The sequence below is a fragment of the Ambystoma mexicanum genome, chromosome 6p (genome assembly GCF_040938575.1).
Source record: "Ambystoma mexicanum isolate Mex_15411 chromosome 6p, UKY_AmexF1_1, whole genome shotgun sequence".
Classification (NCBI taxonomy): Eukaryota; Metazoa; Chordata; class Amphibia; order Caudata; family Ambystomatidae; genus Ambystoma; species Ambystoma mexicanum.
The window spans coordinates 1,462,838,605-1,462,857,560 of NC_090935.1; the positions used below are offsets into that span (position 1 = coordinate 1,462,838,605).

Sequence of the window (18,956 nt, forward strand, 5' to 3'; positions counted from 1 at the left end):
CAAATATTGCCAATGCATTTCGGACCTATTAGTTGGTTCTTCTTCGGGGCGAATTCTACAAAATTAAAGCAAACAATATACAGACTTATTTAGACCAGGTTGGGAAAACATTACTAGTCCGCATAATCAATCAAAATCAATCAAAATCAATCAAAAAAACATGTTACTGGCACATGGATGCTAGAGAACACGGTAATGCACAGCGTTATTCATGTAAAGTACCTGCAGTTTGTCTTTGTTTGGAGCATATATTATGTATGCTTGTGCTCAATTCCATAATTATAATTTCTATTTCTATATGGCCGCACTAAATTTCCATCACTCAAGCAGAAAACCATTTGTTTGTCTCCACTACGTGTTTTGGCTAATATGTACCGATTCACTCCTTTTCTGAAAAACACATCACAACGGGACTTGTTCTGGTATTCCAATACGTAACAATGTGTTAAACTGTGTCTCTAGTGTCTCAAATAAACATAAGTCTTCCTACCATTTTGTGCAGGGAAGATGTCTCCCATCAGTGTATTCTTCTGTTGACCTGATAATGGCGAACGTTACAGCGGCATCTAGTTGAGCTTTAATCTAGTTGTCATGCAGCATGGGACCTTAATGAATTATTCAATATGTGCGCATTACTATCGCTGTCTACATCAAAGATAATAACTAAATGTATTGCCAAGGTTTATTGGCAATTGGCTTACCGTGATGGTCCTAGTCGGATTGATGCACTCAAAGCCGCGTATGTGCTGCTACGGTCTACAATCGGGTATACGGATGTTGCCAAGGAAGTGTTGTTAGTAACGCTGTTGCGTGCTTACTTGCAAGCAAGTCGTAATACGTCGTATTGCTGGTAGTCAAGGGAATGGTGTAACCATAGTCCTACGCAAAAGTAGTTTATAAAGCTGAAGTAGTCTGCTATATAAAGTTACTTACAGCTCAATCACTAAAATGTGCTTTACCGTAAAAACAGAAAGCATATTAAGTTCAGCAATAAATCGGAAAGATGGATCTAATGGAAGTACTCAATGGATGTCCATATTAGAGTACAAGGTAATACTGTGCACTGTCTATTAAATAATGGTATTAAGTGAAATAAAGACGCATCAAGTGTTGTTAGGATACTGAATCTCTGATCACATAGATAGCGTACATTACCTACTAGTTAATGACATTTAAGGAGGTCAAAACATGCTGATTGTTACTATGGCGAATCTAGCGTTGTTACTATGGTGAATCTAGCGTCACCAGTTTGATATATGGCTTATGTGGAATGCCTGCAGTCTTAATTACGAGTGGTAGCCAGAGAGAATGAGGTTTGTTTCTAGTCAAAGGCTGCTATGGGTAAATGGACTGCGTAGCTGGATCTTGATATTAAGGAGAAACTGGGCCTATGTGGCGCCGTGTTAATGGGTCAAAGAATGTCTCTGTACTCAGAAATGAGAAAGTATGTCCGCATTCATTATGTACTCATTGGGGATATACAGGGCTTCAATGCAGGCAAATATGTGATATATATCTCTTGATTACAATTTTTACAGATGCAAGCTAACATGTACAACAAAAAAGGAAGTTAGTAGTTTACATATGTTCTGCACAATATTTGGGTGGTGCAACGTAGGTGAGCTTTACATGCAATTTATACGGATATGAACATCAAAGAAAGTTAAGCCAACATGTACAAAACAAGGGAAGTTAGTTGGTTCCAAATATTTCACATAATATTTAGATATTACAATGCAGGCGAGCTTCTCATAGAGTACTCGTCTCCCCTGGTAGAATTTGGTGAATGACATTTGCATCTCAGAAAGGGAAGTTCAAATGAGGGTCAATGCACACAAACAGAGTGCAAGAAGTTATTGATTCCATGATGTTATTCCACTTTAGGGCCCTTTATTTTTCATAGGAAACAATGCAAATCCAATTCTTCGTTAAGTCCACGAGGGGATTCTGTGTCCAGTCTGTCGATCGAATATGCTTCCCTCTGTTCAAGTTTCTTAGAAACACTGGTTCTTGAATTAGTTGTCTGTACCACTTCTAAGATCTGGAATCTTACTTGTGTCACTTGGTGTTTAGCCTGGTCAAAGTGTCTTGCAACTGGTGAGTGTTGGTTGTGGGTCCTTATTCTTGATTTATGCTCGTTCCATCTAAGCCTTGGTTTTCTAGTAGTTTGTCCAATGTGTAGGAGGCCACACAGGCATTTGATGCAGTATATAACTCCTTGGGATATACAGGTCGCATGATATTTAATTTTCATTTTCTCTCCAGTCCTGGGGTGCGTAACTGTATTGCCTTTTTTGATCTTATTACAATTACTACATGACATACATGAAAAAGTTCCTTACTTTTTCGGTTTCAGTTTTTTAGTTCCTGTGGGTTTTGTCTTCACAAGCAGGTCCCTTAGGTTGCTGCTCCGTTGGTTGGCAAATATTGGTTTGTTTGAAAGATTTCTGGAATTTGTCATCACAGGTTAGCAAGGGCCAATGTTTCAATATGATCTTCTTGATTCTGGTGTCTCTATGTTATATTTGCTCACAAAGACTAATGGATTATCAGTTGCAGTGGTAGTTTTAGGAATCTGTAGGGAGTTTATTTTCTGGAGTGATGCTGTACAGAGTTCTTCCTCCTTATATCCTCTTCCTTTAAATTTGCCTAACACCTCCTTCTTTTCTTGTTCGTATTTCCAGTCAGTGTTGGTAATTCGTTTTATATGTAACGGTTGACTATATGGCAGACTTTTGACGGTAGAAGGCGGATGAAAACTCATCCTGTGTAGAGGGTTATTTCTGTCTGTGAGTTTATGATATACGTTGGTTTCAAATTAAGGTGCATTAGCAGTTACTAGAACATCCAGGAAATGCACACTTGGTTGCCCCACTTCATGCATAAATTGAATCCTCAAATCAATCATATTCATGTATGCCAAAAAGGAGCTGAGTGTCTGCTGTGTGCCGCTCCAAACCAAAGAGATGTCATCTATATACCTCCCCCAGTGTTTCATGTGTTTATGCCAGACCGGATGCTTGGTAATGTGATCTTCCTCAAATTTCAACATAAATGAGTTTGCATATGCGGAGCCATGGTGGCCCCCATGGCTGTTCCACTGGTTTGTAAGGAGTAAATGTGCTTGTATTGAAAATAAGCATTTTAGACAATGAATTCCAGTAATATCATGAGCCATTCCTTGGATGCTCCTACTTCCTCCTCTTGTAATAGCAGCCATTTCACCGCCTGTTAACCCAACAAGTGCGGAATGGAGGAATATAGACTATTGACGTCAATTGTAACCAAGATGTCTTGTTCATTAAGTCGAATCTGCGATAGTCTGTTCAAGAAATCAGTTGTGTCCTTGATATAGGAAGGATACTTCTGTATAATTGGTTGTAGTATTGTATCAGTGTAAATGTCAAGTGGTTGTAGAATACTGTGAGTAGCGGCCACTATGGGTCATCCTGGAGGGTTGGTTAGGGATTTGTGGATCTTGGAAAGAAGATAAAGATGTGCTACTTTTGGAAAGTTCTCTGTGAGAAAAACTTGGGTTTTTTCATTAATCCAGTCATTCTCTTCTGCCATCTCCAGAATCGTTTTCAGATTTTCCATGATGTCTTTGGTTGAGTGAAAAGGTAAGATGCTATATACGTTGGTGTCGCTGGGCTGTCTTAAACACTCAGCTTGATAATCCTCTGTGTTCATTACTACCAATGCACCTCCTTTGTCTGCCGGACGAATGGTGATGTTTCGTCTTCGTACAGATTCCTAATAATTGAGAGGTCATTCTTGCTCAAATTATGATCTTTTTCAAATCTTGAAGAATGGGTTCATGGAACAGGTCAATGGTACCATGTGGTAGCGGTGGTACATAGTTGCTTTTAGGTTTAAGTTCTAAGTACTGATTAGTTGTCTGACTCTCTGGGATCTCAATGTCTGCGAAGTAGGCTTTTAATTTCATTTTATGAATGAATTAAAAGAGTTCAACCTTTGTGTCAAACAGATTAGTTCCAAATGTTGGCACGAAACTCAAACCCTTTTGTAAAAAAAAAATTCTCAGAGATACTGAGTCTACAAGTTGATATGTTAATAATTAGACTCTCCTTTTCGGTTTCTGTGTTGTTTCCTTTCCTGCGGCCCCCCCTGGTTCTTTTCTACTTTTGTCCTTGTCTAGAAAAGGTTGCTTAGGTGGTCTCTCCTCTCTTGCTTGGGTCTCATCCGTGCTGGTTGTTTGTTCCTCGTTGTTTGTAGATGTAGGAACTCTTGAAGTACTTGGGCGTGATTGCGAGTCAGAGTCTGAGCTGGAATGGTCAGAGGAATCCCGTGGTTGATGGGCTGTCCAGGGTTCCTGTATTTTTCCATCCACATGTATACCTCATTGTGGTAATCATAGGTATCTCTTGTGAATTTAGTGATTTTCTTGTTTTCTAGCTCAGACTTATATTGTTCTAATTTGTTGTTAATATCCTCAAGCATACGTTCTCAGTTCAAGCTTTTGCTGAGCTCAGTTTTAATTTCCTCTATATCAATTGCAATTGATTTCAATTCATTAGCTAGTTCTTGAATGGTTAGAAGGAACAAGTCGAGTGAGCATTTGTTGAGTATATTTTACCATTTGCAGACAAATTCCTTGTTCTCCTTACAGAGAGTTGGACGCAGGGGCATCCGTAGTCTTCTTGGTATCCATTGTGCACGATAGTTTTTTGTTAAAGTTGTAGCATGCAGTTTCCGATTAATTTCTTTTCTGATCAGATATTCAAGCTGTTTTATTTTTTTGGACGGATCTGTGCTAGAAGAGCTGGTGCTTGTTTCCTTAATTAAATGCTTCAGTGCTATGGTTTGGAATTCCCTTGTTTTATTGATAAAAACCGTTTTCATCAAAGGTTCAACCCAAGACCAGTCCTGAACGGAACTGGCCAAGGATGATAGTTGGTTGAACAGATTTTCATTTGATGATGTTGATGTAGTATTATTTGATTGATTTGTATTCACTTGCACAATTTCTTTATCATGAGTCTCAATAAGCGAATGAGCTTCATCCTTGGAGTTCAATAAAGTAAGCTGAAGCCCCAGTAACAGGAGGTCAGTGCGTTGTTCCCAAATAGGTTTTGTAATAATGAGTGAATGGAGTTGACATATCATATGATTATTATTCTTCAGAGACAATGTCACCCAATCAATGTCATCGAAATTCAAAAGCCTCAACGATGGAATTTGTTTGAATGTATTTAGAATAAAAGATCGATTAATTCTATCCATTCCATTATTTTAATGTCATTCTCCCACCCGAGAATATTCGAGAAAGGAGAGTTCAAATAATTAGGTTCAGACACATCCGAGGGAACAGTTACTGGATAATACTACTTTTTATCAGTGTCATTTGTGTCAGTATTTAAATGAGGTATCAATTTGACTACAGTGTTTGTATTCATATTTGAGTGTGAAATCAGTTTGTCTGTGGTGTTTGATTTCGTATTGATGGAAACAGACATTCCCATAGAAACAGGATCACCAAAAACTAATTTCCTGTATTAGGGAGGAAATTAGACATCTTAGTTTCTTTTAGGCCAATCCCCCCACAAAGGAGTGGAATGGGTAAAGACATCGAGTCTAATAGCTGTGTGCAAAATAGTGCATTAAAATCAGTCTCTACTGCGTTATGTGAAGTTCCAGATGCAGCTTTCTTTTTTGTCCGTTTGGACATCTGAGATTTCTTGTATATGATTTTTGGTTTCTTAATTTTTCTGATTTAGATGTTAAATGTTAAAGGTATTTATTTTGTGCACTGTCACCAACGGAGTTGGGCCCCTGGCGCTCAGACAGATCTGCAAGACAAGAGGGCGGGAGGGTTAGATTAGTCGGGTAAAGAGGGAGTAGGAGAAGGAGAGAAGTGGTGTGCTGTTGGCGGCGTCAGTTCGTTTTACACCGTGCGCTGAGCTTTGGTGTGAGTATCGGACCGGAGCGAGGCCTTGTGTACTGTTGGTGCGGTTTATGTGTTGTTTGTTTGTTGTTGCTGTGTGGTGAAGTGCGTGTGGTTTGCTGGGCGAGGAATGGTTGGGTGGATTTTCGGGTGAATTAGGTATGCAGAGATTTGAAGTGGGTTAGTGGGTTGTATGTCCTGATACTACCAGATCCTGTTCTGTTTAACTAGCATTCCTATGGGTAGGCTTAGTTGCTGGTTTCCTTTCTTGACCATCTAACTGTTGTGGGTGATGGCGCGGCACATTCCCGGCTGAATTGTATTGTAGATCTATGATCTCATCCTCTTTAAACAAATTGCATACATTCTTAACAGAGGAATTGTGTCCCGTTATTTCACACATTGGCTGATTTTTAGATTTTTTTTAGAGACAAATCAGTTTGCTTGTTTTTATTTGCTCCTCTTTTGTTAGCTCTAAGCTCTTTACGCTTGATTCTACGAGAAAAGAAGGCCTCTGGTGATATGGATTTTTGTATGACAGGTAGGGATGAAGATTTATTTAACAGATTCCGTTCAGTTGTTTTATCCATTTGTTCCATCAATCAGTCAGAGGAGAAGGACTATTGGGAGCATTAAGATCACATCCTATTACCTCTTCATCCGCTTGTGATACCTGAAATCTGCACCTAGGATCATTCCCTGCTGAATCATGCAATGCTTTTATATTTGACTCAAGTTCAACTATTTAGCCAAATTGGTATTTACGTTTTCCCATATATCCTGGCCATTGAGTTGTAGAGTGTCATCAGAGACATGATTGGAGCCCCCAATGACATTCTCTCTCAACGGCGTTGAATACACTTGCGAAGAATGAGAAACAGTTGTTTGAGAAGATTGAGTGGAGATTTGAGTGTCATCAGTTTGACATATTCTAGAGATGTAAAGTACCTGTTGATTATCAGGTCTCCTTTCGAGTGTTGCATTTAATCTGGTCTCTTGTGCAAAGATGAACCCCTCTAATTTATACATTTTGGCAAGTATCTCTGACAAAGTTAAAGTGGATCAGTGAATGGGGATGACATGGATTATTGAAAAAATATTACAAATTTTAATCAATAAACACATAGTACATCATTGTATGTATTGCTTTTAAAAACATAAGTGTCAATTCATCATCATATATTTCATATAGTCAACTTTCATACTCAATCCCAAACTCACTCATTCATACAGTCATTTGTTAAAAAAACAGATTTGGCAAATTATACATAATGTATTGTTCTCCTGATACAAGTATTTCCAATAGTGATTATCACAAGTATTTACGATCCAGTCCTTATTTTCAGGTGTCGTGTTTTATCTGATTTGCTAATTAACCAGAATGTTCACACAATCGGTGACACGTGTTTCGGTCCACATTTAACAGAACTGACTGTCTTTGATTTTCAAGACCTTCTTCAGGATGTAGGGCACAAACTATTAGGTCTGCCCTTATATTTGGAATGGTATAAGCCAATTTCAGATCCCCATGTGTCAATTCAAGGAATGGTGAGTAGATAGTTAGAGCAAATCCTCAGTGTCTATGGCTTTGTTAAGACCAGTTTCTACTTGTTCGTAGCCACAAGGTATAGGTTTTCAATGTTCCAGGGTGTTGCCAAATTCCCTCCTGCTCCCAACACCCAAATTCCTATTCAAGCTCTGTGAATACGTACCTCCTCCTTCAACAACTTACAGATCCCCTACTGCCATTCAACCCAAACAAATGGAGGTGCAGGAGAAATCATGAATATAGCTAAGTTACATGTCTTGTATATATTGTTATGTGCCACATGTCCCTTGTTATTTGGAAGATGATCATTCAGATTTAATTTTTACTTTGCATGTTGGGACTTGTAGTTCTGGACACTTTATGGACAAAACAAAACTACAAGTCACAAAATACAACCAAAAAAATAAGAACTGGATGGCCATCTTCCGAATTACATGGATACATGCACACACACACACACACACACACACACTTGACGTGTCACAATGCTTACATACACACATGTGTGCACACGCGTGCGGACACACAAACACTCGCCTTGACGGAGAAAATGCACACTGCAGGCACAATCCCTCACACACACCTTCACACCATATACAAACACACACGCGCTCACATCAAACACACACATTGCATGTATACCCTCTCAGATGACATGCACACCCTCACACCACACATTCCGCCTCACACTGCATATATACACTAACCGACCACTAGCTATGGCCTTTGGTGCTGGCCAGTGACCCCAGCCTTTGTCATGGCCAAGTCCACAGCCTAAATTGGTATTAAGGTAATCAAAAGTTTTCATGAGCTAAATCATAAATGATGTTATGTCTAATTCCATTATTGATGTAATCAGTTATATACAATGTAATTAGTGTTGTCACCAGTGATGGGATTTGTAATGTCATCAGTGTTCTCATTCAACATGTAATTAGTGATTTCATCAGTGTAGTCATCATTGTGATCATAGGCTGCGCAACAGGGGGCTCAAAGTTAAAGTAGCTTTAGCTGAATTTCAGGTTTTTTGTTGCGTTGAGTTCTCACGTCCCTGCAACTAAAGTTTTTTCCCTCCCTGATACCCAGTTCATGCTATACAAAACCACATACATAAATAATGGATGTAAAAATGCAATAAAGAAAGAAAATAAATGTACATGTGATGTTCAACTGAGATTGCAATGTGAGTAGAATCATGGAGGAAAAGTGATGTGGTGTCATTTATATGGAGGATTATTTTCCTTTTGTGTTTGTTTTAAAAAAAAAGGCATTTCTGTTGGATACCAACAATTTGTTTTTGCCTTTTTTATTAAATGGACGTGCAACTATAAAGGATGTGATACATATTTACATATGATGAAATCTTTTCATACATTCAAAATCAAATTCTTCTGCAAAATATGTTTTTTTTGCCATAGGGTTGAACAATAAAAGTGATGATGCTCTTCAGAGTTTCTTTCTTCTATACAGTCGAAAAATTGGACATCCTCACTGCCATGATGATTTTGATATCTATTGCTTTTTAACATTTATTTAGCTAGTGTATGACTCATAAGGGGCATTAAGCTAGCTTTCTCTATGTCAAACCTCACACTGCTAAGTGGGGCCCGATGTCCTAACAATACACAACACTGAACATGGAATGTTCAGTTTGTGGAAACACATGAGTTACAAACAGCTGCTCTACTGTTAATGTCTAAAACAAGTTTCCATTTTGTTCTTCTTCAGTGCCTTAGTGACTTTTGCACAAAAGGTGCCTTCAGCAGAATTTAAGGACGTTCTGCCCATTGTTGACGAGTGTGTTCCAATGTTGGCTAAGTGTTGTACTTCCTTTACTGACAACTGCATGGAGAGCGAGGTACAGTAGTAACATTCCTTTACCTTACAAACATGTTAACAATACATTGCTTACTTATTCATCACTATCGGTTCATGTACATGTAACAAGATCATATTTCTGTCTACAACGTAATAATAGTGCATTGCTTTCTCCGAAATGATTTGCTATCATGTGCACGATGGGCAGTTATTTTAGTTATTTATGCCTCCATTCATAATTTACACAATAAATCAACAGCCTGGTCTTCAGGAATTGGGTGCACAGATTTTCTTTCAATTCAGCTTAGTTGTTCTGTTTTTTTATGTTTTTTTAAGGCTGTCAAGACAAAGAAAAACACCAACTTCAAATATGTGTACATTTATAGTTCAACTTTTACCCAAGTGCTGAATAAAAAAATAATTCAATACCATTGATACGTTTCAGATGATACGAACTTTGGTTCTGGTTGAGAATGCATCAAAATGTTAAAGATCTTTGACAAGGACATGAATTTCCAATCATTTATGGCAGGGTTTGCTCCAAATACGTTGTCCCATATAACTTGATCTCCAACAGGTGTATTGTGGTGACCATATTACATCACCAAGATTTCATTGTGATTCTCCAGAAAATTACGGTTGAAATGGACATGATTTTGGGCCTCTCGGGGGAAATATAAACTAAAAGGGCAGAATGCCTTGGTGAATTCTACAGCTAATAAAAAAAAAAACTTTTCAAATATATGCGATGAACCCTACGGATCCCTTACTAAAGCCCTGCCTAAAGTCTCTTCCCGGGTGGCCAGCGAAAAGCAGATGCTTTCTGATCCTGACCTTGAGCATGGTGTACTGTCGGAGGATCGCCTGTGGGGCGAAAATGGTCAGGCAAGTGAGGGATATCCATGGAATGAGGTGCAATATTTAACCTCTTTTAAGGAGGAACGTTTCAAGTTACCACATTATGTAATGGCTTGTTGCTATAATAGTTCTACTGTTTCCCAAGCTAACCATCTGAATGGGGGCGGAATTAGCCAGAAATCCTGTGGTGTTAAAAGTGATAAACATCCCTCTCAAACCCAAGACAATCCCATTGTCAGAAATCTTTCTAACTCCCATAAGCATAATTGTTAAATAAAAACATCCTTAAAAATAAAGATCTATACTCCTCTATTCAAACTTGCCTTATAAATTACTCTTGTGACATCTCTTTAGTGAATAATCTAGAGAATGAAAGTCAAATTTGTAATAAAGTAGAATGGTTGGGAAAACTATCTTTGTTTTTAGGGACTTCAAGTCCCATAATTCCCTCAGTACTTGGACGAGGAAGAGGGATGAAGAGGAACAGGGATGTAGGAGTGGTCAGTTAATTGGCAACAATGACCCACACCTGAGGGAGACTGAGAGGCTTAAATGGCCCCCTCAGGTGTGGGCTAGAGAGAATCCAGAGAAGCGAAAGCAGGAGAAGCAGGAAGGGAGAAGTCCTGACAAGCTGTGCAGGCCATTTATGCTGTGGAAGTCGGAACTAGAGGAGCGAGGAGACGGCAAGACCAGTATGGGTCTCAGAAGGGTCTGTTCCCTACCTATCCCAACTGCAGTGGTCGCGCAGCAGGAAGTGAAAGGAAACGCTTGCCCATTCATATCACGTTGTGCAGAGCTTGTGCAGCAGAAGGCAGAAGGGGTGAGAGCAGCCAAGACGTCCCCGGTGGCTGGATTGCACCAGGGATGTTCAGAGGTGAAGGAGGCTTAAACCTGGCATGGCAGAAGTGAAAGCGACCTAAGAAAGGTCTGTCACCTGGTTGGGAGAAGCCACTGGTGTCGAGGTTCTGCAAATCAAAGCAGAGTGCGGAGAAGAGACTTACCCGGTGAGTCTGAGGCAAGGGAGGGACTCCGGGGCACTCCGATAATGTCTGTGTCTGCCATGCAGATTGTTTCATTGTATGAGTGAAATATTTGCAGACAAGCTGTATGAGTGCCGAACTGTCAAAAATCAATGCAAGTGTCTTGCTGTAAACTTAAATGGCTCCAACCCTAAGTCTGTAAGGTCTTGGAAACTCCAACTACCCGGTGGGGAAGCCTCTTTGAACTCTGACGGGCACAACCAATACCTAAGCCAAAAGAGTTGGAACAGGAAATATCACTCTATGAACTATTGGCAGAGGCAAGAGGGGAACAGTAAGAGGACCAAAGTTTCGAAATGTGGCTGTTCATGCTTTGGGAGATTTATAGATGTGGTTAGTACAAACACACATTGCCAAAGCCAAGAAAGAGGCAAAGTAAAACCATATTCATATCACTGTTTGGCTGTTGACGCAGAAGGGGAAAGAAGATGGCAAACAGGTTGCCCTTCTGGAGAAGGTTATCCAGAGGGAGATGAGCATATTTTGAAAAGAAATGGTAAATGTCTATTTCCCTGATAGCAGCTGAACATTTGAAGTCGCTAAAATGTTGTGAAGTTGTTCTTTTGTCTCAAACCGGAAGGTGTTACTGACGAGTAATTTCATCACTATGAAGTGTTTTCGGGCAGGCGATTATACCTGAGTGACCATACCTTTGGTGTAGCAGTAGGTGTTGAAGTTGTGGCAACCAAGGCTGTTTGTTACACTGAGAAGAGAAGGTTTTACATTGACTTTGGAAAGTGGTATCTCTTCAGAAGTCTGAGTATTGGGCAAATCATCCTGACAACAGACAATTGTTATTCATTGGAGAAGACAAATAAGAAGCTTGTTTCTAAAGTGATGGAAAGTATTTTTGTTACAAAGTTGAAATCATCAAGAACTACTTGGAACTTTGTGATCAACCAGGATTTCCTAATTTTCTTTTGGACTGTAGAACAATTTCCTGCTCAAATCTGAGGAAGGGGAATTCACCCAGATACTGAGAAGAGACAATGATTATATTAAAAAGAAGGGTTGGCAGAAAGGCACTACTGAGAGTCAGCGCACATACTTTAAGAGAATATTGTGTCGATGGGCTGCAGGTAAAAGCAAGTTGTAGGTAGCCTGCCATGTTACCCACAGGAATGTGCTAAACAGAAGGAGGTTGTTTGCTTTCACTCTACGCACTTAAACAACAAAATAAATGCAAGTTTTGCACAATTTAATTGACAAAATGTAATTTACAAAAGTTGCTGTAAAGTTATACTAATACATTTTTCTCAATTCATTGGGCTCCACTATATCTCCGCTGTTGCGAGTTCAGTGCACTCTATTGAGTGTGAATAATTCAGAGCTTGAATGCTGCTGCTCGAGCTCCAAAAGTACTTTTGTACTTCGCACATTTCTCAAGGACTTCTAAGCCTCAGAGGAAGAGCCTTACAGCTCGAAACACGTGTCAGGCTGCCCTGTTCTCAATTCAATTGTGCAAAACTTGCATTTATTTTGTTGTTTAAGTTCGCAGAGTGAAAGCAAACAACCTCCTTCTGTATAGCACAATGATTATATTATGAACATACGGATGTATTACGCTTTTTGTTTATTGAATTGAGATGCCATGTGTTTTCCTTGTTACCTTGTTGAATGAACAAGTGTGAGGGCCAGATATCCTTTATTAGAGTGTTTCTTTTCATCTGTGTTAGGCAGGAAAATCCTCATCAGAGTGGGGATACTGAGGTGTTCATCCAAACTTTTCTTTTAATAAACTGGCTGAATTTGAAAATCATAAACAAAGTTGTCCGCCTCACATTTCTGACACCTCACATATACCACACTAAAACCTGTATAAACTAAGACATGTTCAGAAAATAGGGTGACAGTTTTAAAACCTCTTGGAGACACTGGGTTTATTAATTGCCTATCTATTTATAACATTTTATCTAAAGACAAATACAAATATGTTTTGAAAACGTACACTATTTGTAAACCAGCAATCAATTTTTGATGGATTATGAGCGGCCATACATATTGGAAAGGAATCCATCGATAATTGAAATTCCCAATCAAAGTTACGCCTGTCAATTCTTTTGTCATCTATGAGCAGTACAACATCTTTTAAAAGTGTGTACAATTAGGAAATGTCGACTTAATCTCCATTCAAGCTGAAATAACACATGGGACATAAGCACTTACAATATCTGGGTATCTCATAAAATAGTGAAGAAATGTGCAGGTTTTTGATCAAGGAACATTAGCCAATCTTGACATTTAAAGACGAAGAGGAATGTGTTATGTTCGACTACCTGACGCAGACCTTTATTGGTGACATCAGGGAAAAATTAATTAGGATTCTGTGTTATTGTGAAGAATTGGATTAGCCAACACATATCCCTAATGTATCTCACTTTTTGCGTGAGTTTTTGATTGTAAAAGGTAGAATGACTGGCCTTGCAAAATCCACTCGACCACTAGCATAGCCAAGTAGTTTCCAGGAAAGTTGCTCTGTTGAGGCCCACTCTGTGTCGCTGTTAGTCTCCGTTGCCACTTACACCAGTTGTTTGAATGTGAAAAGCAACATTATGAATGGACAATTGTTGATGACTAATTAATATCAGGTTATATCAGGTTGAAGTTAACAGCCATAGTCTTGGTGTGGATTTTAGCAGATAATGTGCATGACAGACATTATTTACATGGATTCCTATGGAACATGACTCCAAAGCATCTCATCCTGCATTAAACTCCAGGATGGACACAGATGCTGTTGGGTTTGTGATGTTTAGTGGATGGTGATTCCAGATTTTTGATTTAGGATGAATGCCCTTGCTCCCCCTTTCAAATTGTTTGCTAAACCATTATTTGAAAACCAAGCATACAACAATTTACTATGCAGACTTTCTACACCGTTATTACAATTCAATCCGATGTCGCCACATTAACAACATAAAATGTATGTGTAACCACACATTTAATTATGGGTCTGTCAAAAACTGGTTATGTACTTAGTAACATGAAAAATAAATATGAACAACAATAAACTTTGTAGACCTGTTTGTTTTATGTAGATGACGCTGATGGGAGATTTTATGGGAAAAATGCATGCATCTTATTTTGGTTGCCGGGTCAACTTGGATGTTCGTTTCAGTGTTTTGTGTCCTTTCAGGTTTTGTGCTTTTTTCCCATGTCACAGTTCTGTCAAACAAATATATATAGATATACGTATGTGTCTATTGGCATCCGCTTTCCCTTGGTGTTGTGGTCCAGGCCAATGTTTGTTTGTGTAATGGTGGATGATGGTAAATTCCACCATCAGGGGGGGTAGGTGGGTCTTTGAGGTGGTTTCACCTCATCAGTGACTGGTGCTCCCCTGCAGAGAAACACGGGTGGGCATTCCGAAAAGGTGATAAAAAAATAAACGAAATCGGTGGAAAAGTGGAGAAAAAAAAGAAGGAAAGGGAAGAGAAGAGAGGAACTTGGAGGAAGTTTGTGCCTTCCTATCTGCGCCAGTTCCACGCTTGGCAGGCCTTTCGGCCTGTTTGAAGTTTGCTCTCCTTTCCGGAGAGGAGTGAGGAAAGCAGGGCCTCATATGACAGTCACCAGCAGGGCGGTGGTCTGCTGTTTCCCCAGGGCTGTTTTCAGTCAGAGGGGGCATTGCAGTGCCTACCCCACTTTTCCTGTTTGAATGGCAAGGTAGGAGTGGGGTAATTTGAGAGGACAGAGGGAACGAAGAAATAAAAACGAGAAGAGAAGGGAAGAAAGAGGGTCTTGTATCCTATGTTTGTTCCTGTCCGTGACAGACAGGCCAGACTGGCAGACTACCTGGACCTCTGATTTAGCGATGAGGAAGAGATAAGGAAAACCCCTGTAGAAGAAAGACACAGACACATGGGTCTTAGCGTGCTTTATTTGGTTGGATTGGTGCTGTTTTAAGCAGAGGTCAGGAGCCTGACCCAGTTCCAGGCAGTGGATTCCCCTTTCATGGGTTTATAATTCCCCTCGCTGGACACAACCAACAGAGTGTGGTGTTGGTTCATGTCTCCCGAGGTGATTTGCACAATACTTTCATGAACAGCTGCTGGTGGTGACAGACTTTAAACTCTGGACACTTTTGACAGCAGGTGTATTTTACCATGTTATGACACAGGCTGGAGCAATATATAATTACATATAGGGGTTATTTCCACTGATGGGCAGTGCCTCTATTGTGATGCAACACTGTTAAGCATATGAAAATATAACCCTTTTCTGCCTTATTTAAAGCTTTGGTCTACAACTTTTTTACGGGCTCTATATTTAGTGGATCTACTGGGAATTATATTTTTTTATTGGGTTCTCTCTCCTATCGAGTGTGATGCTCCCCAGCACCGGGGGCTTCCCGGTGTTCTATGGCCTGTGTCGTTCCACTGCAGGCCCAAAGAAATCACAGGACGTGGAGCGGCGTGTGATGCGTCTTCTTTATTTAACAATGTCCCCACAACTAAACTCCCCACGCCGCCCGCCTCCCTAACCCCAACTTCATTTCTCCCCCCTTTTTTAAGATAACAGGTCACTCACAGTTTGTCAGTCCATTTCCTCAATAAGTCTCAGAGGCTTCATTCGACATCTCTGAGGCCTCTGGGGGACGCGAGTCACCGGCGGGGATGAGGCCTCTCTCCCGCCACGTCATCTTCTTCTGACTGCTCCCCGTCTCCAAGATAGGGTTCGTCGGACGGCCTTTCCCCAGGACTCTAATACATATGCTCCCACCCGAGGGTTGGCGAGGCCTCAATCTTCTTGAGGTGGGTCGAGTTTCTCGTCACTGCCGATTGTATACCCACTGGCTATGTTCATGGTGCCTTTCTTGTGGGTCACTATTAGGTGTTCAGGGGCAAAAGTGGTGTCTTCCTTCGGACCCTTTGGTTGACGTACCAGCACTTGGCCTCCTAGTTCAATGGTGCTGTCCTGAGCCCGCCTCCGGGTGTCAGCTCGATCCTTCATCTTGCTCTTCTCTTCCTGGTCTTTGTCTCTCACTTGATGTTCAAGCGGCATCGGCGCCTTTTTGATGCCTCGTTTTGATGTGGCGTCGACACATAAAGTCTGCAGGGCATACTCCTGTGGTGCTGGGTGGAGTGTGGCAGTACTCCTGCAATAGCTGGTAGAGTTCTTGCTCGAAGGGTTTGTTGAGTATGTAGGCTATCTGCAGTGTCCTCTTGATGCTTGCCATAAACTCTCGACGATGCCGTTGGCTTGGGGTCATCACGGGGTCCCTTTCCTGTGCTGGAACCCCATGTACTTCGCAAAGTTTTGGAAATCCTGGCTTGTGAAAGGCGGGACATTGTCTGATTTTATAACTCTCAGGATTCCGTATGTGGACAGCATACGGTCTAGTACCGGGATCGCGCACCTGGCCGACGTGCTCTCGACAAGCTGGGCTTCCGGAAACTGAGAGATCTCGTCTATCAGTACGAAGACATATGTGCCATTGAACAGGGGACCGAAGATTTCCACCGCCAGTTCTTCCCAGACAGCCTCGGGGAGTGGATACATTTGTAGTGGATTCGGTACGGAGGCAGAGCCACTTCTGCACAGACAGGGCATCCCCTTACCATTTCCTCTACCATGGCGTCCAGTTTGGGAAACCACACCTTTTGTCGAAGAAGCTGCTTCGTTGACACCACCCCCCGGTGACCTTCATGAGCCAGCCTGATTATCTTCTCCCGTAGTGCCTCTGGAATGACCACTTTGCAGCCCTTGAGGATGATGTGGTCTTCGTCTAAGCACTGGATATCATCCCGTAAGGCTTTGTTCTCATTCCTGGCTTGATGCTTGACCACGATGCTGATGGCCTTGTCCTGCTCGGACGCTGCCACAAGGTCAGCCCAGGCCACTGGGAGCAGCTGGAGTTGGTGTACCACGTAGTTGATGTACGCGTCGGCAATGGATGGCCCTACCTGTGCCAGGCCTGTCGGGTGGCGGGATAGATAGTCCGCTGGATTGTCCTCCTTGCCTGGCCGATGTTGTATGTTAAATTTGTAATCCTGCAGGTGCAGACCCCATCTGGTTATCATGTGGGGCATTCTGGCCTTTGGGTCCCCGTATATTGTTATAATGCCTTCCCATGCAGGAACAGGTGGAAGTATTCACAGGCCCATACCACGACTAGACTCTTCTTTTCCGCCTTGGTGTAGGCCTGTTTCGTGGCCTTGAGGTTCCTGCTGGCAAAGATGAAGACATTGGAGTGGTCTGCGGGGTCCCTCTGCATCAGGATTGCTCCGAGTCCCATGGGACTGACATCCACGATTACTTCAGTCTTCCTTTGTGCGTCGAAGTATGCAATGTCCTCCGCACAGGCAATGTTATTGCAAATCGTTTCAAATGCGCTCTGGCAGTCCCTTGACCACTCAAACAGCTGATCTTTGCGGGTAAGGAGTTGAAGCGGGTTGCTTACAGTGGCATAGTCCTTGAGATATCGGGAGCAATAGCTCGCCAGACCCATGAACGACCGTAGCTCAGATGTGTTCTGAGGGGGTTGTGCCGTGTTGAGTGCTGCCACTTTGTCCGGGTCCGGTTGCATTCCCTTTTCTGAGAAGATGTGTGTCAGTGCCAGCCAAAAGCTTCCATGTGTAGACTTGACACGTAGTGAAGTTATACTTTCTTCCTACCAATGTGATTAACTGAATGCTAAAATAACATACAGTGGGACCTATTGATTGAAAGATGGATGGATGGATCCCATGAATCACCAAGCTGTAAGGAAACAATGTACACGTTAACAAAATTAACCTTACTGAGTCTAAACTAAAGATCAGACCAAAGACAATACAGAGCTGTGCAGTAAGCGCAGGTTCCTTGCAAGAAACTGTGAAGGCACAGGTAGGTGGTTGGTTAACAACTACAGTAGAAACAAGAACAGAATTAACCTCGGGCTCAAGATCCACTGAGCTCCAGAAACCCCCTTAGAAGTGTGCTTACTGTGGAATCCGAAAAGCGTAACAAAAATATGACTGAAGACCTCAAGGGTAAGTAAACATTACCAGAAAGCTGAAAAGGAACAAATGTACTTCCCGCGTTGCGCGCGTTCGCGTCCTCAATGGAAGTGTAACTAAAATTAAAAGCAACAATCCTTTCCCATGTTGCGCGCGTTCGCGCCCTCAGATGAACAGAAGAAATGAAGAGAAGGTTCTTTCCCACGGAGCGCACGTTCGCGTCCTCAGCGGAGTTGTAGGTGGAAGAAAACAAAGTTCTATCCCACAGAGCGCGTGTTTGCGTCCTCACTTGAACTGCAGTGTTAAAGTAAGATGGTAAGGTAGAACTGAGCACCGGGGAAAAGACAGAAGGAGCGAAGAAGAAACCCTATTCAGGTAAGGACAAGAACAACGATAGAGCTGTGACCAAGAAAGCACAAATATAAGTCGGCGTCACTACAAACAAGGGTAATCCAATAGCAGGTCGAAATTCAGTACGGGTCAAAAATCATAACGAGGCAAATCAGAATCCAAGGGGCAGACATAGGCAAAAACGTAGAAACGAACCAGGGTTTGGCAACAAGTAAAACAATGACCCAATATAACAGTCGAAGTTTGTTCAGAAGCACCAAGCTGAACACTGGAAGGGCTAATAAGGACGAATACACGCAGCTTACCCAAGCGTAAGGGATGCCAGCGTTGCCGTGGCAACCTCCAGTCTCTGTGTCCCGGTTTACCACTAAAGAATTTTCTTAAAGGGAAAGTACGCCTGATTGCTGGAAACTGAAAGTGCCTAGCGTGTAACCCTGTATTAAATTTGTCTTGTAGTGGACTCCTCATGTGTGTGCGCCTCTGGATCATGACAGTAC

At 41.5% G+C, this 18,956-nt stretch overlaps 1 protein-coding gene across 1 annotated transcript in view; it reads left to right on the plus strand.

Annotated features, from left to right (window-relative positions):
- Positions 1-18,956, plus strand: part of GC (GC vitamin D binding protein) — a 334,882-nt gene that overhangs the window by 153,928 nt on the left and 161,998 nt on the right. The window contains exon 7 of the mRNA XM_069626269.1: positions 9,183-9,312. Within this exon, the coding sequence (XP_069482370.1) occupies positions 9,183-9,312 (130 nt within the window). The remainder of the gene's footprint in view (positions 1-9,182; positions 9,313-18,956) is intronic.